This window comes from Calypte anna, chromosome 3 (assembly GCF_003957555.1).
Source record: "Calypte anna isolate BGI_N300 chromosome 3, bCalAnn1_v1.p, whole genome shotgun sequence".
Classification (NCBI taxonomy): Eukaryota; Metazoa; Chordata; class Aves; order Apodiformes; family Trochilidae; genus Calypte; species Calypte anna.
The window spans coordinates 34,298,319-34,318,010 of NC_044246.1; the positions used below are offsets into that span (position 1 = coordinate 34,298,319).

The 19,692-nt window shown below is 40.6% G+C and overlaps 1 protein-coding gene across 3 annotated transcripts in view; it reads left to right on the forward strand.

Moving 5' to 3' along the window:
- The first annotated feature begins 4,593 nt into the window (after positions 1–4,593).
- The window catches only part of MAP3K4 (mitogen-activated protein kinase kinase kinase 4), a 59,385-nt gene continuing 44,286 nt past the window's right edge, over positions 4,594–19,692 (forward strand). Inside the window, exons 1-3 of one of the 3 annotated variants that reach the window (XM_030447765.1) lie at positions 4,719–5,033; positions 15,171–15,203; positions 18,786–18,976. In XM_030447765.1, coding sequence (XP_030303625.1) covers positions 4,972–5,033; positions 15,171–15,203; positions 18,786–18,976 — 286 coding nt within the window. In that variant the 5' untranslated portion in view covers positions 4,719–4,971. Of the gene's footprint in view, positions 5,034–15,170; positions 15,204–18,785; positions 18,977–19,692 lie in introns of all 3 variants that reach the window. The other 2 variants (XM_030447767.1, XM_030447766.1) reach the window with 2 other exon arrangements.

Sequence of the window (19,692 nt, forward strand, 5' to 3'; positions counted from 1 at the left end):
GCAGCAAGTGGAACATAACTCAGTTCCTATTGCTGCTCACCAGAACACAGCCATCAACAGGATTACACCATAAAACTCACCTTGTGAAGATGCAGGTGCTAAATCATTTCAGATGATTCAGAGCAGAGGGAGGAAATGGATCCTACAGACATTTTTATATATGAGTAACTGCCCCCAAGGCTGTCCCACTGATTTTGACATGCCTATTATATAAGTGAACTGATGCGTACATAAATGTTTGCAGGGATTAACATTAAATTAAGATTACAGTTTTCTCATGGCTGCTTATAACTCCATACAACTGATGGAACAGCCAGGAACTGCTGGGGTAAAGGAATATGCCAGCTACACTGCTTTTCTCTGACTACTGTCACTTTTATGAAAAGAACTGTTGGAAGGAGGAGAGATAGACAGGAGGTGTAGAAGATATCCTTGGGCAGGGAATTTTGGTGTTCATATCACAGCTGTTTTCTGCCAGGATAATGCAGCTGTTGTAAGGCAGATATGTAAAGATTCTCAGATGCATAATCAGATACTTCAAAAGATACAGTCTCAAAGGTTTTTTTGCATTCTGGGCTGATGAAAATAAACAGCATCACTTTAGAACTTTTAACACAAGCAAGTGTTCACACACACAAGATGCTTGAAAACATGCAGTGTTGAATGCAGCAGTGCACTAAATTGCACTGTCAGGCACACAGAGAAAACAGAGGGATGTGCTAAGAGTCTACAGAACACAGTGTTGGAGGATGGGCCTCAGTTGTTCAGTGAAGCTTCTTTGAGCAGGAAATTACTATACTGAATACAATGCAAACAAGCACTGCAATGATCTTGGTCTGGTTTATAAATGTCCCTCAGATGGTCACTGAGTATGCCTGTTATCCAGCTGGGAAAAGAATCACAGTGTGATTTAGCAGGAACCAAGCAAGCTTACTCTGTTGTTGATAATCAAGGAGCACTACAGTCAGTGCAGTTTATTTTCACACATCCAAAGTCAGTTCCTGGGGAGACGTAAGCTATTGTAGCCAGACTGTTACAATACAGGTACTGACGCAGAAACATTTTCAGCGTCTTTATTTCCAAGGACAATCATTTATCTGTCCAGTGCCAGTGGTTTTAGCTATGCCCAGCTTTACAGGCACTAAGCCCAAAGACCAGCCTTACACAGCAAAACCGTACTGCTTTAGGCATAGCTGAGTTGCACACATCTCTTACTTAGGTTCTGACATTTTAATAATGGGAGAGGGTCTGCTACACAGGTGCTTTTTAGGACAGGGATTAAAAAACAAACCAACCAACAAACAAAAAACCCCCAAACAACAAACCCCAGCAGAAGTGATAAAACAATAATAATCCTCGGAATGTTTCTGACCTCATGCTACTCTTACTAACAAATACTCCTTTAATAGTGATGAGTCAATGCTATCAAGCCTGGTGAGATCTGACATGCAGCATGTGAGATGACAGTGTGTAGACAGAAATACTCTACCTCCATCGAGCTAGCTGGCTCCTATTATAGCATGAGTGTGAAACCATGCTGCTGAACAAGCTTTGGCAGGCATCATACAAGCTATTGAAGTGAATGAATCACAGTGGTAACGGATGATTGAACAGGAGTATCTACAGCCTGACTCTTTAATTTCTTTCAGAGGTTCACACTGCAGATCAATTGCAGCAAAGCTTAAATTGTACGACACAGAGAACTGAGTTCTTTTTCTTTCAAAAAACCCCCAAACGCCTTCTTCTGTGAAAGCAACAAAACTCCAGATGGAAGAAGCTGCATATTTCCAGGTAGAAATACATCTCAGTGTTTTATTTTGGTACTGGAGTAGCTCATCGCAACTTCTGCATAATAAAGAAATGGTCTCAGAGTGTCTTGTAGGTATTAGATGCAAGAATTGCTCATGTTTTACTCTTCATTGCATTGCAGAAGAGCATTTCTAATCTGTGACCAAGAAAAAATGAAAATTTTATCTTCAGCACATTAAAGTAGAGCTAGACTAATCATACCTAACAATCTGCTTTCTAGTGTCTGCTGCTGAAAGGGGGAATATTTGTAGTTAACTTTGCTTTTACTTCTAAAGGTATTTTAGTGGAATTAATTAATTTATTAGAAGGAAAAACTAAAGCTACACATCAGAAAATAAAATCCACTAATATTACTAATATTTTAACTAAATTTTCTGCCAGATAAAGATACCATTCACTGTGAGGTCAGTTTTAATTTTGTGCTGCCTTCTGTTCCAGTTGTGCAATGAGATTGAACAACTTAATTTATCAATTTCCATGCATCTGTGCAATGCTGATACATTTAGATTCATAAACTGGCAGTCAGGGAGTCTTTGAAATAAAGACATTCCTTAGAAGAAGCCAAAAGTAATTGAAATAATTTTGTATGACCTCTGTAACTTCTTTATATTTTCATCTTTCCTATCTCTATATAGGCTCTGACAGTCTCGTGTCATCTGCTGTTTGCTGTACTAACAATCAGCTTCATATATTCCTGCATCTCTTTTCCTTTCCTAACAGGTTCTCTGTAGGCTATTCATAAATGTCTCTCAGGTTTCCTTCTGTCCTCTACAGTTATCTGTAGGTTTTGGCATATTCTCTATGGTATCCCACAAGATTGTGATACAACCCAAAATGCTGGGTTGACCTAAAGAGAAAGGGGAATAGGCATGAAGGGAAGCTTATTCTGGACATCCTTGTTTGAAAGGCTGCAGTGAACCCAAATTTGCTTCAGTAAATCATCTTATTATTTACAGAAAGTAGCACCAAGCAGTCCCCATTTCCATCTTTGCCTAGGGCCCCTGGGATGCCTGCACATCCACACTATCATGCCATCATATCTGTGGTAAAAGGCACTATCAGAATTTTTTTTTCAGAGTTATTGCCAATCTTGTGCTTCTTACATCTCACTACATTGATTGTTTTGATCAAAGAAGCAGCTGAAAAATTTTGCTTCTCTGCACTGCAAATAGCTGAAGCGATGGTGTCAGAGATCCGTAACATATCCAAAATGGATGCTAAAAACCACTGCAATGCAATTGTTTTGTCAATGACACTGAGCCTTTGTACACCATCATGCTAAAAACAAGTGCATACAGTGAAATAAGCAGCTTTGTGTTACATTTAGAGAGTTTAGGTTCCTATGAAGATGACAAGTAATTTACTAGGTTACAAATGTTAGGTTTCTAATGTTGACATCCTTCATCTGTAGTTTCTAAACTTTGTTCACCATGACAGATTCCAAGGATTACACTGTGTGTATCTGTCTTTGGAACTACTTTTTGATTTTGGGCTCAAGTGTTTATTGTTAACATGCCAAATAAGATTACCTTCTTTTAATGAAAAAATCATAATAATTCTGTATATAAATGCTGAGCATCTTGATGTTTAAATGTCATGATCAAGATCATTATGAATTGGATATTATTCTTGTTCTGTAGAAAGAGAGCTGACTTCCTGCATGATTTCATTTATCGGGGCCACATTTGACTGTATGTATATACTAAGATAAATGCTTGGTAGAAATATCTTCTGCATTTCAGCTTTAAAAAAAAATCTAATTTGAAATGAACTCAAATTTGTGGAAACTTCATTTCTTAATCTTGGGCAGATTCATAGCCAACTTTGCATCATGAACTTTACCACCGAACTTTAGCAAAAGTTTAGAAATTGCGTCAAGTTAGCATACAGTTAATTTAATGAAGGAACTGTGCCTAAAGCATAATCTAGCACTGATTTCACTCCAAGTTTCGAATTTTACTCTTCAGAAATAAAATATACTGCCTGTGTACACATTACTGATGCCAGGATTTGCTGCTGTGCATCCAGTCCTTTGAAACAAAAGACGAGGCTCCCTCTCACCGACCGTAACAATTAATTAACTCATGGTAGTTTTCTGCCTTTGAAGGGCGTTAACGTTGGTATTCCAGCCAAGGTATAGCTCAGGAAATTACATTTTTCCTCCCCGTATTTCCAAACGGATCCTGTGACTCCAGTTCTCTGTTCAAGGCTGATAATCAGGGGCGGTGGAAGCTTCGGAAAGACTAGAGTTATAAAATAATAATAAAAAAAAATAATAGCAATAAAAAATCACTCCCTGTCAAGCAGCAGATGCCTGGCTGTTTGCTTTTGTTTTTGTTTTTTTTTTTTTTTCCCTGTAAAGCTATGATCATTCTTCCATGTGCCCCCCTCTCCAGGAGCCCCTGGGGGGTCTTTTCACGCCTTCCAGCCACTTGGCGAGGGGGCCGTAGCAGCAGCTCCAGGCACAGCGCGCGTTGCCAGCCGTGGGAGCAGGGAGTCGGTAGGTACCTGCTGAGGTAAACCCTCTTCTTCTCGGGAATTATAGATTTTTCTTCTATCCCTGGCTGCTAACATTGTGGAAACTGGGGTTTGTAGAGACCCCGGCCCCCGCACCGAGCGGCAGCCGGTCCCGCTTCACAGCTCCGCGGCGGCCGAAAGGGAGGGAGGGAAGGGAGGGAAGGGAGGGAGGGAGCCAGGCGCCAGCTGGCAGGGCGGCAGCTCCCGCCGCTCGTCCACCACCGCCTGGCGCCGGCACCAACGCGGCAACTCCCGGAGAACGGCGGGGACACACCCCCCGCGTCCCGAGAAGGAAACGCCACATATCCACGGCGCTCCCCGTTCCCATCGCCAGCGTCAGGGACTGCCCTCCCCGACACCGAGGTGCCCCCGCCTCCCGCCGCTCCCCGCCCGGCCTCGGCGGAGCGAGCGCCTCTGGCTCGGCCGGTCCCTCCTGGCGCGCCGTAGCGATGCTCCCGGCTTCTCTGCCCTCGGAGGCTGTTTTCAAGATGGCGGCCGCGCGGGCGGCTCTGCGCGGCCGGGTTTCTGCAGCTGGGTAGAGACACCTCCCCACACCCCCCTTCCTCCTTCTCGCTGCACCCCTGGCGCCGCAGCGGGCCGGACCGGGCCGCACACTGCGATCCGCCGCTATGCCGGCCTCGGTGCATGCATGAGAGACGTCGCCGCGCTGTCTCTGCCGCCATGGAGGAGTCGCCGCCGCCGCGGAGGTCAGTGCGCAGCGCTGCCGAACGGGAGCTGCATGCGGAGAGCAGCGCAAGCCGTCTGCTGCCAGACTGCGGGGCTGAGCCGGGGGCTGCGAGTGCCAGCCGCCCCTTCAGCGCTGCGAGGGGGCACGGCCTGAGCAGCGCCGTGTGCTGAGGGGGGGTGGTGGAGGGGAAGAGGGTGTTTGTAACTTTTGCAACCTCCGACCCGGGCCCTTCGCGCTGCAAAAGCTCCTCCTGCTCCTACCGCTTTTGTAAAGCGCTCACCGCTTGAGAAAGCGCTCCGATAAGGAATCTCTGGTGGCTGCGGTGGGTAAGGCAGCGTTTTGTGGGCACTTTGCAATTAAAACCAAATCGTTTCCTTCCCCCTTCACGCCCCCCTCCCCCCGGGTTGAACAGCCCGAGCAAAAGGGGTGTTTCTGGGGCACTGGCAAGGGCAGCGCTCGGGGAAAACTTTTACTGGCAGTCAGTCGGCGCCGGTGGAAGGGGAGTAGCTGTGGGAGTCCCCGGCGGGCTGGCAAAGTGCGACCTGTGCTTGTTTGTTGTCTTGTGAGCTGCAGGGATGAAAGTCCCGCCTGATACAAGGGGCGTCCCGTGTTTGCGGCAGCCTAAAAACCGGGTAGGGAGATTCCCCTCGGCGGGCGCGCCCCTAAAACAGTAGGGTCACGGAGGGTCGCTCCTTGGCGACGTTGTAATCGATGTTTGTCAGAAGATAGAGCTTGGAAAAAACAAAACAAAATCTTTCACAGAGAGGGCTGGCGCTGTGATGCCTTTTGCAACTGAATGTGCTGACCTGCAGATCGGCTTTTTGCAAGTCTCCATCTGTGCCCTGCTGAGAGATGGGGATGCAAATTACTTCGTGGTATAGGGTTTCCAGCTGGCTGTAAAAGTGTTGCATAAGTCCAAGTTATTAATTCCCTGGCAATTATTTCTCCTTTTAAAATAACATCCTGTTGGTGCGCTTCACTTCTCACTAGGAGACATTCAGGAAACGTTTTTTGAAACACTTACGTGATCAATTAACGCTGTAAGGCGGCACTTGTCAGGCGCGTTGTATTCCAGGTGTGAAAAGCCTCATGCTGTCATGTTTCTGATAGCATTCTTGGACATTGCGAGCTACTGTTTCGTACTCGTGTTACGAAAGGGAAGTGGTGATGCACTCTGGTTTGGATCGAGGCTATGGAGTTGAACAGTGTCTGGTTTGAGTTTTCATTAATATATTTTTCTTACATCATGAAAATGCCAAAGCCAAACAGAACAGTTAACTAGATTTAACAGTAATATTATGAAATACAAATGCCGGTAGGGCAACCGAATTCGTGAGCTTCCAAGTTCCCTTTTAACACTATGTTCAAAGAGCAATACTGCAGGTTAAGCAGAAAATTATTTAAAGTTAAGATTGTACAACCGGATGACCCCAGACCTGAGCTGTCTTCATGTAGGAGAGTAATGTGCAGTGCCTGAATGGAAAACACCCAGGCATTTCCTGTCTATGGCCATTTCTGACCTCTGCTGGATTCTGCTTATTAAAAGACAGTTTATATGAGTCGGATGTGGGTGTGGATAGTGTGGTGGCAACTTTACCCAGCAAATGAAAATTGAATTAGCTATTTCAGAGTGTGCTAGTGGGTGGGAAGGAGATGTCTCAAAACAATTAGGTAGCCTTCATTTGTGTAGGGTAATACATGTACTCCACTGTGATTCACTCCTGTCTGTACTTTGTGTGCCAACTTCACGTCTGCATTAGAACAGAACTGCTTCTTTGGCTTTGTGCAGTACTTGCTTTTTCTTAACTGTAATACAGAATTGAAGTATCTTACAGTTTTTCAAACTTGATTAAAGTTGATTTAAATTTTGCAGTTAGCAAAATTCAGTCTTGTAACTGTGTACTGCGACGTTTGAAAGCCCTTATGTGGCAGGTAACTTTTAATCCCATTTGTGGAGTATGAATGTGCTTTTATGATAGAGTTATGACTGGCACTGAAGTGCATTGGTCTATTACGTTTTCTTAAAGTTAAGTTTGATTCTGTTGGAGAAATACTGCCATTAGAAATACACCTACATTTGTTAAAAAAAGCAGATCTATTGATTCAGTGTTGTGAGACTGCCTTATGTGTTAGAAATCTGTGTAAGGATTCTGTAAGAATACAAATGCAATAGTGCATTTTGTAAATCTCAAGCCTTGATATGTTTCTGACTTTTGAGTTGTAGAGTCCTTAGTCTTAGTCTGAGTTCACATCTCAACATTTGATTGAGGTCACTGTCCAAAAGCAAACTGATTTTCCCAGGTCTTCCTTTCTTTCTTGCAATATACTCTTTAGGGTGGAGACCGAGGGGAGGCAGCTTTTAACTAAAAAATGCTCAGGGATTCTGTGAGCAGGTGTTGAGTTTGAGACAAGATTGCACTTGGACATTGGACAGCCTTCAGTGGTTTTAAATAAATTAAAAGATACTAATAAACAGTTTTGGGAAGAATTCTCATACAAGTGTCAATCCTTGTAACAAAGCAAACAAAGCTTTCAAGGTAAGATGTTTCCGCTTAGATAACTTAGAGCATTAGTTAAAATAGGTACGTTTGGTACTTCTTGATTATGGCCTATAGCTTTTAAATTTTCTGAGTCCAGTCTTAGACATTCCCAAGAGTTTTCTGGCACAAAATCCACTGCAGAGAAAAATGAGGCCTTTAGGATATCCTCAGGTGGAATGCCAATTTTGGTGGCACTGCAGGGCTGCACTAACTTATGCCTAGGTTGCTTGTAGCCTTCTTTTCTCTTGGCCTGTCCAGCATAAGGGGTGAAGGAAGCAGCAACGCTGTCAATAAAGTGGGATGAATTGTGAATAACACGGAGGCTTCTTCCACATTGGGTAATTTTTCAGTGGTCTGTCTACCACATTTGTTAGCTCTATGATGGCAGTGAACTGGACTGTCAGTTTGCAGCATCTGTTGTTTGGGGGAAGCCTGAGGTTATGTCATGAGTTGTGCTCAACCTGTTTTTGTTTGCCAGCCTATCTGTATGAGTGATACTGTATCAGCAGTGAAGAAGCGTATTTTATCAATTTAGAATCATAGCTTCAGTGGGAAAAATTATTAAGTGTGTAGAGTTACACCATACCTTTTTTTGTTGTTAATTTCATAAATGACGGAAGATGCAATCTCTGTTCTTCATGTGTTGAATTTTCGTGTTTACATGGGTAAGACTGAGATGAATGACTGATTGCTCCACCTACATGCAAACACACACAAAGTGTTACTTTAGATATCTTTGGCATTTGTAGCAGCAAGGATTAGTCTATGTTGTGTGGATGCTTGAGTTGTTTTTATGTGTGTTAATTAGTACTCTGTGTCAAGGTTGGTTTAGCTATTATGTAAGGTAGTGATACTGGCCCTTGTGGAATGCAAACTGTGCTGTGATGAACAACAGATCTGCTGAATTTAAAGGAAAGTATGAAGCATGTGCAGTAATTTTTATTTTAGGAAGTGAATTGGGATTTATAGAGGCTTATGAAAATTGTCTTCCATCACAACCACATTTCTTAAATTATAAGCAAACCGTTCTTTTGAATTGCATCTAAAATAGATTTAGAAGGCCGTCTCTTTTTCTACCCAATGCTGGTCAAGTAGCATGTTGAGCTCTGCCAGAAGAGGAAGACTTGGGTATCTTGGCTCATTCTTTTTAAGCTGTGTTGTTAGTTTGTTGTTGTATATTCCATTTATGTTTGTAGGACTTTTACTTTTCTTAGGTTTTCTTCTGTTCTCAAGTGCTAACTACACTGATGCTATATCTAGCCTGTCATCTATAAACTAAATATTTTAAAAATTTTTTTAAAATAATGTAGCAGCTTCTTCATTTAAAGAACTGGTAGTTGTCCCATGCTCACACTTGGCCAGCTGCAGACATAAAGCTATGTTTGCTCTTAACACCAGAGTATAAGTTACTGATTTGTAACAGAGACCTTGTTATCACTAGATAACTCTATCACTGTCACATCTGATAATAGATGCATGTTTCATGGTTTGGTAAAAACATTTACAAATATTGCTGTCAGAAAAGCCATCAGCAAGTGAACCAGCAGCACGTGTAAGTGGAGAGCAGAATAAATAGTACACTTACACCATACTGGAAAGCAGCACGCAGCAGTCAATACCATTAAATGTTAGCAGGACACAGAAGGAAGAGGCTTAATTTCTTTCTATCTAGTGACAGCAGGAGACATTCATGAGGGCACTGAAGTTATAGCTCATCTTGTCTGGATCCAGAATAAACTTGATCAAGGTTCATGGCAAGCTGATGTGATTTTACAGAGTTCTTGTCGACTTTGGCTTCATCTAAAAGATGAAGTGAAACTTTGGGACTGAAACATTTTCTTTTCTAGGAATAGAATTTTCTTCCAGAAGAGTAAAGTTTGTGAATGGAAAAAATGACTGTTGCAGATCTTGTTACCTTTTATCCTAGGTCTGTGTCTTTCCCAATATATCACTGATACACCCATGCACACATATGATACATTTATCATTTTATGATACATTTGTAGTTGAGCCTAGCAGCCTAATGCTTTCTGTGATAGTATGTTTTTTCCCAGTAGCATGTAACTTTTCCTAGTGTGGCTTAAATTTTCCTAAAAATCCATCCAAATTTGTTGGTATAGATTTCTTAAGAAGTTGTTCTTTGGATGTGTAGCTTGAGACCTTGGGATCTGACTCATGCAGGTGCCAAGAACCTAACTACAGCACTTTTACCCTTTGGATTTATGTTGTGGTATGTAATGCTCAATCATCTTTACTTTAGTGATGAAAACATATTTCAGAGCTGCTCATTAAAAAAAAAAAAAAAAAAAAAAAAAAGATTAAGTGCAATATTTTTTTGTCAAAGATGAGGATTGAGTTGAAGTTAAAAAGTAGCATGGTGACTGAAACCAATTAATACTTTGACATTAGTTGTTCTAAAGAATTGCAGAGAGCTGGACACTACCTGGGCTGGCTGAAGCTCTCTGGGCTCCATTTGTAGCCTCACCTGCTCATCTTAAATGTGAATGTGGAAACCTGTCAAAAACATCTACTTTTTTACTGTAGAGCAATACCATAAATAAATAGGTTTGTTGTTCTTTCTTACTGAAATAACACATGGTATAGTTTTGATCTATACTTTTTTAGTCTATTTGTAAATGGGAAATAAGCTCTGAGCTGAATGTACATGTATATTGTATAAATGCTGTTATGTCATAATCCAAATTTGCATGAAAATTTTTACAGTAATCCAGGATGGAGGATTAGTTAATCTTTCCCTATTTCCAAATCTACTACTAAAAAAGACAGGAAATTCTGAGTATTATTTTTAGTGAGATAAGAACTTGAAGATCTGCCAAAACTGTTATAAGACCTCTTTATTTTATTTATTCTTTATACTTATTTCTAGTTGGTTTAACTTGCAAAAATTGCTTCTGTAGATCATTTAAATTGGTCTCTTATGTCTGCTTGCAAGATATGATATGATGAATATTAATTTGCATCTTCCTTAATTTATTTTTAACTCATTTGTCAGTTTGTCATTTTGAAGTTTGCCATGCTTTTATAGTCAGTCAAAAGATGCTTCAACACCCCTTTGCTGTTTCAATAGCTATTGGTACATTTTTCTGTGACTCTGTCTTCCTGTTGTAAATATAATAGTCAAGCATTTAGAAGTTTGTGCTCAAGAGTATAGGAGAATTTTGGGAAAAGTGTGAAAGTATTAGTATTTTACAAAACTGGCTGTGGAATTTTCTAGATCTTGAGAAGCAGAAGATCTCTTAAAATAAATGCTGCTAGTCAGTACAGTAGTGCTGTAAGGAACTTTGTAACGAGGGGAACTGGCTACAGTCAGATCTGTGCTTGAGGTCTACTCTAGCAATGAAACTTGCTCACACTTGCTGGATCCCTCTGTTCTAGTTAAACAGCTTAATTGAGTTACTAAGTGAAAAAAACGTCATTTGGAATCAACTGAAGATTAACTGTTTAGCTCTAAGATTTACATTAGTCTTTTTTCCAATAATGACTTGCTTTCCTTGTAGAATTCTGTAGAAATAGTGCTTGTTCTATCACAGTGAAGTCTTGCTACAAACCATTGTTAATCTTGCAGCAGAAATAATTGCTTTGTACTTCTCTCAGGCCTTAGCTGCTCTGGGGTTTATGGTGCTTAACTGTTAGCAGGACTGTTGTGTAGCATAAATCCTCACATTGTGTAGCATATATGTTGTGTAGCAAGCAGACAGCAAGATGTAGGTCAGGGCTCCACAGCAGCACTGGGTGTTTTCACTTTGCTATGCCACAGGTAAGTCTTCAAAGATAAGCAACATGTAAATAGTATGGCTATTACAGGTCTACTGTTACATTCTGACTACCAGCTAATGAAGTTTTAGTGTTTCTGTAATTATTTCTTTGTTGAAGAGTCCTTGTTCATAGCAATTCGTTGTAAATACACTACTGGAATTTTGTAATAATTTCTTGGTAGTGATACAGGTAGCAACATTAGTTTTGCAGCTGACCCAGACTTGAAATTGCTGTTCTTATCTCCTAATATCCCTCTTCCCCACATAACTAGGAGTATTTGCCATATGAAACTTGCTACTTACTAGGGTAACATAAGGTCCTTTTAGTTGCCTGATCAAAATTTAAGTGGTTGAAGTTGGAAAAATGCTACTAACAAAGATATTTCAGGTAAGCTGGATTGTTTTGGCAGCATCAGTGAAGAACCAGGGTTGGTACTTTCAGTTATATCCGTGCATCTTGGGGGATGGTGATTCTGGCAAAGCATCGCTGGACAAATTGCCTTAGCTGCAGCCAGAAGAGAGTTACTGAGGGCAGAATTTCTCATTGCATTCAATGTGTTGGAACAGCAGGTTGGTTTCTTCCCTTGTCTCTTCCCAAGAGGAAGCCAGGTTCCCCTACTGCATTCTTCCTGGACCTTAGTCGTCACATGTCTATAGAGCTTTCACTTCATCTTACTGGACTGGAGGGTGACTGATGCCCAGAAAAAATAATGTTTGGTCTTTTTTCTTTTTCTGTGTCAAATTGAGGGCTGAGCTCACATGACAGTTGTTTTCTGTGCAAAGGGAGCAGAGGAAGTCGTGGATGCCCCTTCTGTGGAAGTGTTCAGGGCTAGACTGGATGAGGCTTTCAGCAACCTGGTGTAGGGGGAGGTGTCATTGCCCATGGCAGGGGATTGGAACTGGATGCTTTTTATAGTGCTTTCCAACCCAAAGCATTCTGTAGTTCTGTGTGCAGCCTGGGAGACAAAAGGTGCACAGAACAGGTTCCTTGTTTTGTGTCAGCTTACTGTGACTATAGTTTTGACTGGGAAAAGGATGATCCCCCCCACTGTAGATAAAGAGCAGGTTTGAGACCACCTGAAGAATGTGAGGGTGAACAAGTCCATAGGACCTGATGGGTTTCACCTGCAGCTCCTGAAAGAATTGGCAGCTGAAGTTGCAAAGCCACTGTCCATCATATTTGAAAAATCCTAAAAATGTAACAGCCCTAGATTTCTGCCTGAAAATGTTGCTTCACAACAATAGCATGACAAAATATTTTTTCCTTTCTTCAAATGACTTACAGGCATTATCTTCAGCATCTTTATCTCCTTCAAACTTTATTCTTATTTTAAGGTAAGCTTCAAGTTTACTTTTTTGTATTCATTTTATCCTTGACAAAGAATCATAGAATTATAGAATTTTCAGGGTTGGAAGGGACCTTTAAGATCATCTAGTTCCAACCCCCCTGCCATGGGCAGGGACATCTCCCATTAGATCAAGTTGCTCAGAGCCTTGTCCAGCCTGGTGTGCTGGACATTGGTGTGCCTTACATAAAACCTGCTTTTATGGTTGAAGAAATTGATGAAAGGTTGAATGTGAGCCTCATAAATATTTATGTCTTAGCTTTCGGAAGAGATGGGGAAATGAGTGTCTTTAACTAGATAGTGTTAACCACCTCCTGTAGAAAGGAAGAACAGTGCAGATGTAAGGGTGATTGTAGGGATGCATACATCGAGTTGAAGTGTGCTGGTGTGAGTGTTGAGAGAAGTGTGCTTGAAATACAGGTCTTCAGAAATGAAATGAGTTAGCAATTTTGCTTTACTTACGAGCTGAAAGTGTTGCAAAGGCAACAAGTGGTTTAGAAAAGAATGTTTTTATTTTGTGCTTTCTCCCTGCCTTTTTATATACAGCTTCATAACAGATGATACTCTGACATTCCCCTTTCCCACTACGTGATTGCTGTTAGATAGTTTTCTGCTGGGCTTTATTGTCAAGCTAAGTTGTCCAGATTACTTTTTTCTAGAGTCAAGTAGTGTCTACAAGTTCCTTGTGAGCTGGAAACATGGAACAACAAAGTTTATTACTGCTCCTCAAAGTGGCTTTCAGTGCTTTTTTGTTCTACTGGTGGTGGGATATGTGACATGAGTCTCTGTAAACTTGGGAAATTGGCAGGGAACAGGTACACCTTCCAGTTTCTTACCCCAAGCCATGGCTACTTATTTGCTAAGCAGTGATATTTTCCAAAAGTAATAAAGTTTATTTTCTCAGGAGGAAGCTGATCTAGAGATGTGATGCTTTTTATTAAGTCTAACTGCATTCATCCTGCTTAATTTGAAGACTTTTCTGCTGTTACGAAATTTTTATTCTAGAAGAACTTCAAGAAGGACTGTATCTGCAGTTTGCCTTTGTGGCAGTAACTCTCATTAAAAAAAACTACCAAACAAACAAACCACAAAAACACCCTAAACTGGTGTTTACCCACTTTATCTTGAGGACAACAAATTAAAAAGGCAGACCTGTCCTTAGTTGCAAGTTGGATTTAATTATACTGTTAAAAACCTTAGCAAGTATATTAGCAAATTTTTAACACTAAGTGCTATTACTGTATTGACAACAATCAGAAGTTACTGGTGGCTAAGTTTTAACATTGACTGCTTTGAAATGCAGAAATCTGTTTGCTCTTTGCATTACCAGCCTGTGGGATGATAAGTTGCATGTTCTTGTCAGAATATTGTTTTTCTTTGAAACAGAATATTTGCAACTACATTTAGGGAGAGCTACCTTAACTTAAAAAGATTTGGCAATGTGCAGTTCCTGTGTTTTCTGCTGTCTTAGCTAATTAACAGCATACATTACTAAGAATAGACTAGTTAAGACTTATCTTCCTTTTTGCTTTAATTATCAAGCTGAATCCCTGTTAAGGAGCATATATTTGAAAAATAGACACTTTAAAATGAAGGTCCCGGGTGTCCAGAACAAACACTTGGTGGTTTAGTGGTGAGCATCATCTGGATCATGCAAGTATCTATGGAAATGGCAGGATACCATAAGAAGTGCTGAGAAAGGGCCTTACTGGTGTGTGAGTGTTTTAATGTTTTTTAAACTGTTTTATGGCAGGAGCCAGTGGAGCAGGCAGGTTTGCAGCTGCTGTGGTGGGTGGTTATCCTGGCTACTGCACTGTAATTGCCTCGCTCAGATTTATTGCTGTGGGCTTGTAGTCTCGTCACTTGACCTCTACTGCTCTGATTCCCAGCAAGCTTTTAAGCTGCCTGTGGAATGATAAGCAGATGATAACCTGAGATAATTACGTAAGTGCCTGATATATTCAAACGCCTGCTTATGAGGATCAGGGGTAGCTGATATAAATGGAAGATTACAAAAACATTTCTTCCATATAGCTGTTACAGTTTTTATCGTGACCTCTTATTATTGCTTGTTGCAAACTTTGAAATTTTGAATAATGCTTCAGTAAAGTAAAAAAAGTTTATACTGGTTAAAAATCATACTCTTCAGTACTAAGCCTATTTAATTTTAGCTTTTCCCTGTGTGATCTTGCGTAGTCTTTTCATTTTTTAATGTAGTTTTAATGATAAATTACTCTTTTCCCAATGACTCACAGATTTGCAACAGCATCATTTGTCAGACTTTTTGCTCTCTGTCCTGCTGCTTCAAATTTGGGCCTCAGTTTTTCCTCTCTCATCTTCTTGTTTGTAGGCCTTTGAAAATCTAGATATATCTCAGTTTTCATGACTGAGCTGGAATTGTAGATACATTGCTAACACTTTGACCTAGTTAAAAAATAATCGTGTTGTCATCTACATACACGAAATCAAGAAATTCTGTATTCTGTCTTTTCAGATCCTGGGTGAAAAGCACACATGGTGTAACATGGTAGTTACTTTTGAAAACTTCTTTGGCTATTTATTGTTACTGCACTTCAGAGCTGTCAAAATGTTTTTTGTTTACTTTTTTTTTTTTTTAAGGGTTTCTCTTTAGTTTAACATACTGCACTTGCAGATTTCCCAGTATTCCTGATTTATGCATCCTGGCTACAGTCTTTTCTAGGGTAAAATTGATGAGAAACATTTTGGTCATTACAATTGAGGCTGGCAACAGCCTGTAAAATAGACTGTTGTGAGATTGATACACTTCCAGTTTTCCTTCTAAGCATTGGGCTTAAGATGCCCTTGGCAAATAGTAACTTCAGTTGTCACATGTCTAGCTTTCATGTTTTGCCTAATCAAGATTAGGATGATGTTCATGGGCTGTGGGGAGAAAACCTGCAGTTCTTAGCAAACAAGAAATTAGCTTTGATTACTGTGTCCCAAGTCTGGTTGCAATAGTATGCAGGAACCAACAGTTCTGTGTAATATCCAATACTATAATCTGATTTAGGTTTGCCAGCAGTGCATTTTATGGGTTTTCAGATTTAATTACTCTTTGGTTAGTCCATAAAAGTAAATAGCACACAAAAATTACAAATGCTATATCAGTAATCTGTTTAAATTATACCTGGTTTAATACCAGAGGGTTCCTGTTGATGATCATCTATGACTGGTGTCATCTGGATGATAAAATTTGGTACCAACATGACTAAGCTGATGTGGTTGCAGCAGTTCAGATCCTAAATGTCTAGCATATTGTTGTGCATTGAGGCTTTCACTGCTGAAATGGAATCTTTGAGTTCACTGGTATTGATTTTATCAGTGAGTTGAGGTGCAGTCTTTGCACACAAACCTTAAACTGAGCATGCTGAATTTTTAAGCTTGAGTTGTACCTCTGCTTTCCTCTCTCTAAGCAGACCAGCAGCTCCAGTTGGGCCATCTTGCCAGCTGCTAACAAGAGTGGCTCTATAGAGCATGAGTACTGTTTTCTGATGTGACTTCTAGTGCTGCATGTTTTGTGATAAATCTGGTACGTTTTTATCAATTTAAGGAGCAGCTTGCTAAACTGCCCAGAAAAAAAAATCTGGATATTAAGTAAGTTGTATTGGTTCCCTCTGTATAGGGATGTATATAATTGTGAGATTGGAGGGTGTTTTAGGTACTTCAGTACTACTTGGCCTCTCATCAGACATAGGAAGAAGCAAACAAGGTAGTGACTGTTGAGGAAAGAACCATCTAATGGTCTTTAAAGGTCAGTACATTCAGCCCTCTGGAAGAGGTTTGATCATTATATTCTTAGCAGAGGTTACTCACTTAAAACCAGAGGAAAAACAATGTTTTCACTGGTCTTTTATAACAACTTAAGTTGTCCTAGTTTAAAATGTCCTTGGATCTGAGACCTAATGGGAGTGCTGAAGGATCTGTTCTGCCAGGCCTTGCAAGAGCACCAGCACTCCACCCTGTGCCTTGCCAGGCCATTGAGATCACTGAAAAAATAAATAGTTCCATAAGCACTGGAACTAATGACTTCTTGTTTCATGTGGCTTAGTCTCTTGTGGTTGATTTGTCTTTGGCAAAATCAAAGGGGTGTGCTCTGTGTGAAGTAGTAGTAGTAGTTGTTGTTGTTGTTGTTGTTGTTGTTGTTGTTGTTGTTGTTGTTGTTGTTGTGGTAGGGTTGTTCACAAGAGTTCTCAATATTAAATCTTTTATAGTCCACAAAAAAGATGTAAACTTAAGTTCCCCTTTCACAGTTCAGCACTTACAAGATCTTTTCCTGTTATCCATCCACATGTTTGCACAAGACCTGTAGGAACTGTCACAGTTTATCAGTTTGGGTGGACCAAAAACCAAAGGACAGTATTCTTTTTTATTACCATACCCCGCAAATGGAAGATAAAAGTGGAATAAAGACTGGAGACTTAACGTTGGAAATTGAAAAAATTGTAAACAGATTTGCTAGCACAGGGGAAAGGCAATAACAGAAGGGATAAAGAACAAAAATACAAATAGGTACAAATACATGTGTACAGTCCAGTCTCAGTGGTGGCAGGAATGGGTGCCTAAGGGTCCCTTGCAGCACGGCCGACTCAGGAGGGGGGTCCATGGCTCTTCCCAGCACCCGATGGATGTGGACTCTGAAGAGCAGGTGGTGAGCTGGGGGTAAAGGAGCACAGGGGAACAGCAGCAAAGCAAAGAGTGGGCGAAAGAGGAGGGGCTGCAGTCTGCTGAGCTGGATAGAGTATGGGCAGGGAATGGGAGGGAATAGACCCCTCTGTGTTCTGCCCCTCTCAGAGTCTGAAAGCCCTCCTGCTTGAGTTCCTCATACTCAGCAACTATGACAGGAACAAATCGAGACCTCTTTGTTACCTTTGCCCAATAGTGGTTAATTAAATTAGGTTGTGTGGAGAACACACAAACGGCGTGATTTCCTGAGGCAAGAATACTGGACTAAATGTATTGGTGATTGTGTGTAGTTGTCATTATGGCTGACTTCACTGTAGGGCCCTCCTTAGACTACAGGTGGTGCTGCAGTACCACCTAAGTAACTTTTCTTAGGTAAGTTTATCTACAAGGGTGAAGTTGTTTGTCTTCTCAAAGCTCTGTAATATGAGAAGAGTAATTTTGCACCCTAAACATTTCTGCAGCTTTGTAGAGAACATAGCTGTTCTCCATGTTAAAGTATTTATTTCTGTTTATGGATACAAGCAAAGAGAAGGTACAGTATCTTTTTTTTTTATTTTATTTTATTGCTAGTCTACTGGCTGGCAATATTCTGTCATATTTCATACTACAGACACTCAGACTTGCTCACCAGAGCATGAATAACATTCTTCAACTGGCTCAAAACCAGTAGCAAGTAAAATGTTGTTTGTGATTCAAGTGAAATTGAAATTAAAGCTTTTGGGTACTGATGCTAGTCATATACTGTCTGTTTTAGGTCAGGTATTTCTTTGCTGCCATGTCTGTTACTGTAGTCAAGATGGTGTTATTTGCACACCTGTTTCAGAATTAAAATATATATGGCAATGGAAACAAATTACATTTTTTTTTCTCTCCTCACAAAACAAAAGAGTTCCATATATGGCCTCAGTGGAGAGTGGTGGTGATGAGGGGACTGTGCACTGGGGTAGTGGGTCCCATATTCCAGGAGAAGGCAGAGGTCTTGGTGATGTTTTGAGATCCAGCCTATCTGTGGAATTCAATCAGTTAAGGCCTGGGTTTTGGCTTGGAGTACTCTCCTCCTTCCTCCCTTTTTCTCTGTATTTGCCCTGGATACATAAGCATCAGATGGGTACAAAGGGATAGTTACAGAGGTTAAAACACTTTGCTGCAATCTACATTGCCTTGAAGCCTGAACTGACCAGATGATGGTCATTATTTTGTGAGGTTTTTGTCTTTTGAAGGATTCAGATGATGTGTTATTGGTGAAGCAATGGAAGTTCGCTTGTTCATGGTCTGAGAGTAGTTTTGTTGCTGTAGGAAATCTAGATAATGGTATTGTGGCCAGGACTTATCAGTGAATTAACTTTCAGCACAGATATTGCAGTAAAGAATTCTTCAACAGCATGATTTAATTTGTTCTTTACAGGACAGAGTGCAAATCAGAAGATGCTACTTGCAAGATCTCTGAATCTGACCCTGAGGAATTATCAGATGAAGCAAGTGCTGACACCTTCTATGGAACTTCTCCTCCTAGTACACCCCGCCAGATGAAGCGTATGTCAACAAAGCATCAGAAAAATAACGTTGGGAGACCTGTTAGCCGCTCCACTTTAAAAGGTAGGTGTGGTGTTTTGGTTTTTTTTTTAAAAAGAAAAAAGTCAATAAAGTTATAGTAGTAACCCTTCATTACAGATGGAGGAGTACTCAGAAAATGGAGCCAGATACTGAAGTGTAGTAAAAGGAGAGAGGGCATCTGTCCTAAGTTGCAACAAGGGAAAATGCTTGTGTAGAAAAGAAAAATTTAATCATGAGAGTGGTCAAACAGGGAACAATTTGCTATAGAGTAACATCATGTGATAACAGCATGCTGTCACAAAAATTTGTGTGATGCTAAGCTAATAGCACAAATTAAAATCTAGTTTCCCTAGAAGCAAGCAAGAGATTCTGAGATGTGGTTTGCAAGTTGCTTCAAGGTACAATTAAAGTCAGGGAGCTTTGAACATGGAGTTCTGAAATGTTGAACAATAGCTTTTCTCATTTTTGGCACCCATAAAGCTTTGTTGTTCTGATCTTTCTCGATCATGGTTTTAGATATTTAGGAAGGAAATAGTATTAATCTTCCACTGAGCAGGCCTTTTATGCACATAAGCTTATTAGTATTTATGATATTAATAGGTGTTACAGTGAGGAGCATGGTAGCAGGGTCTCTAAGGAAATTACTGCTTCTGGAGTTCAGAATGAGCCATGTGCAGGAGATAATCCTTAGTCACAGAGAACAATGAAAATAAGACAAAGTATTCAGCCATTGGTCTGAAAGTCTTTTCTGTTCTTGA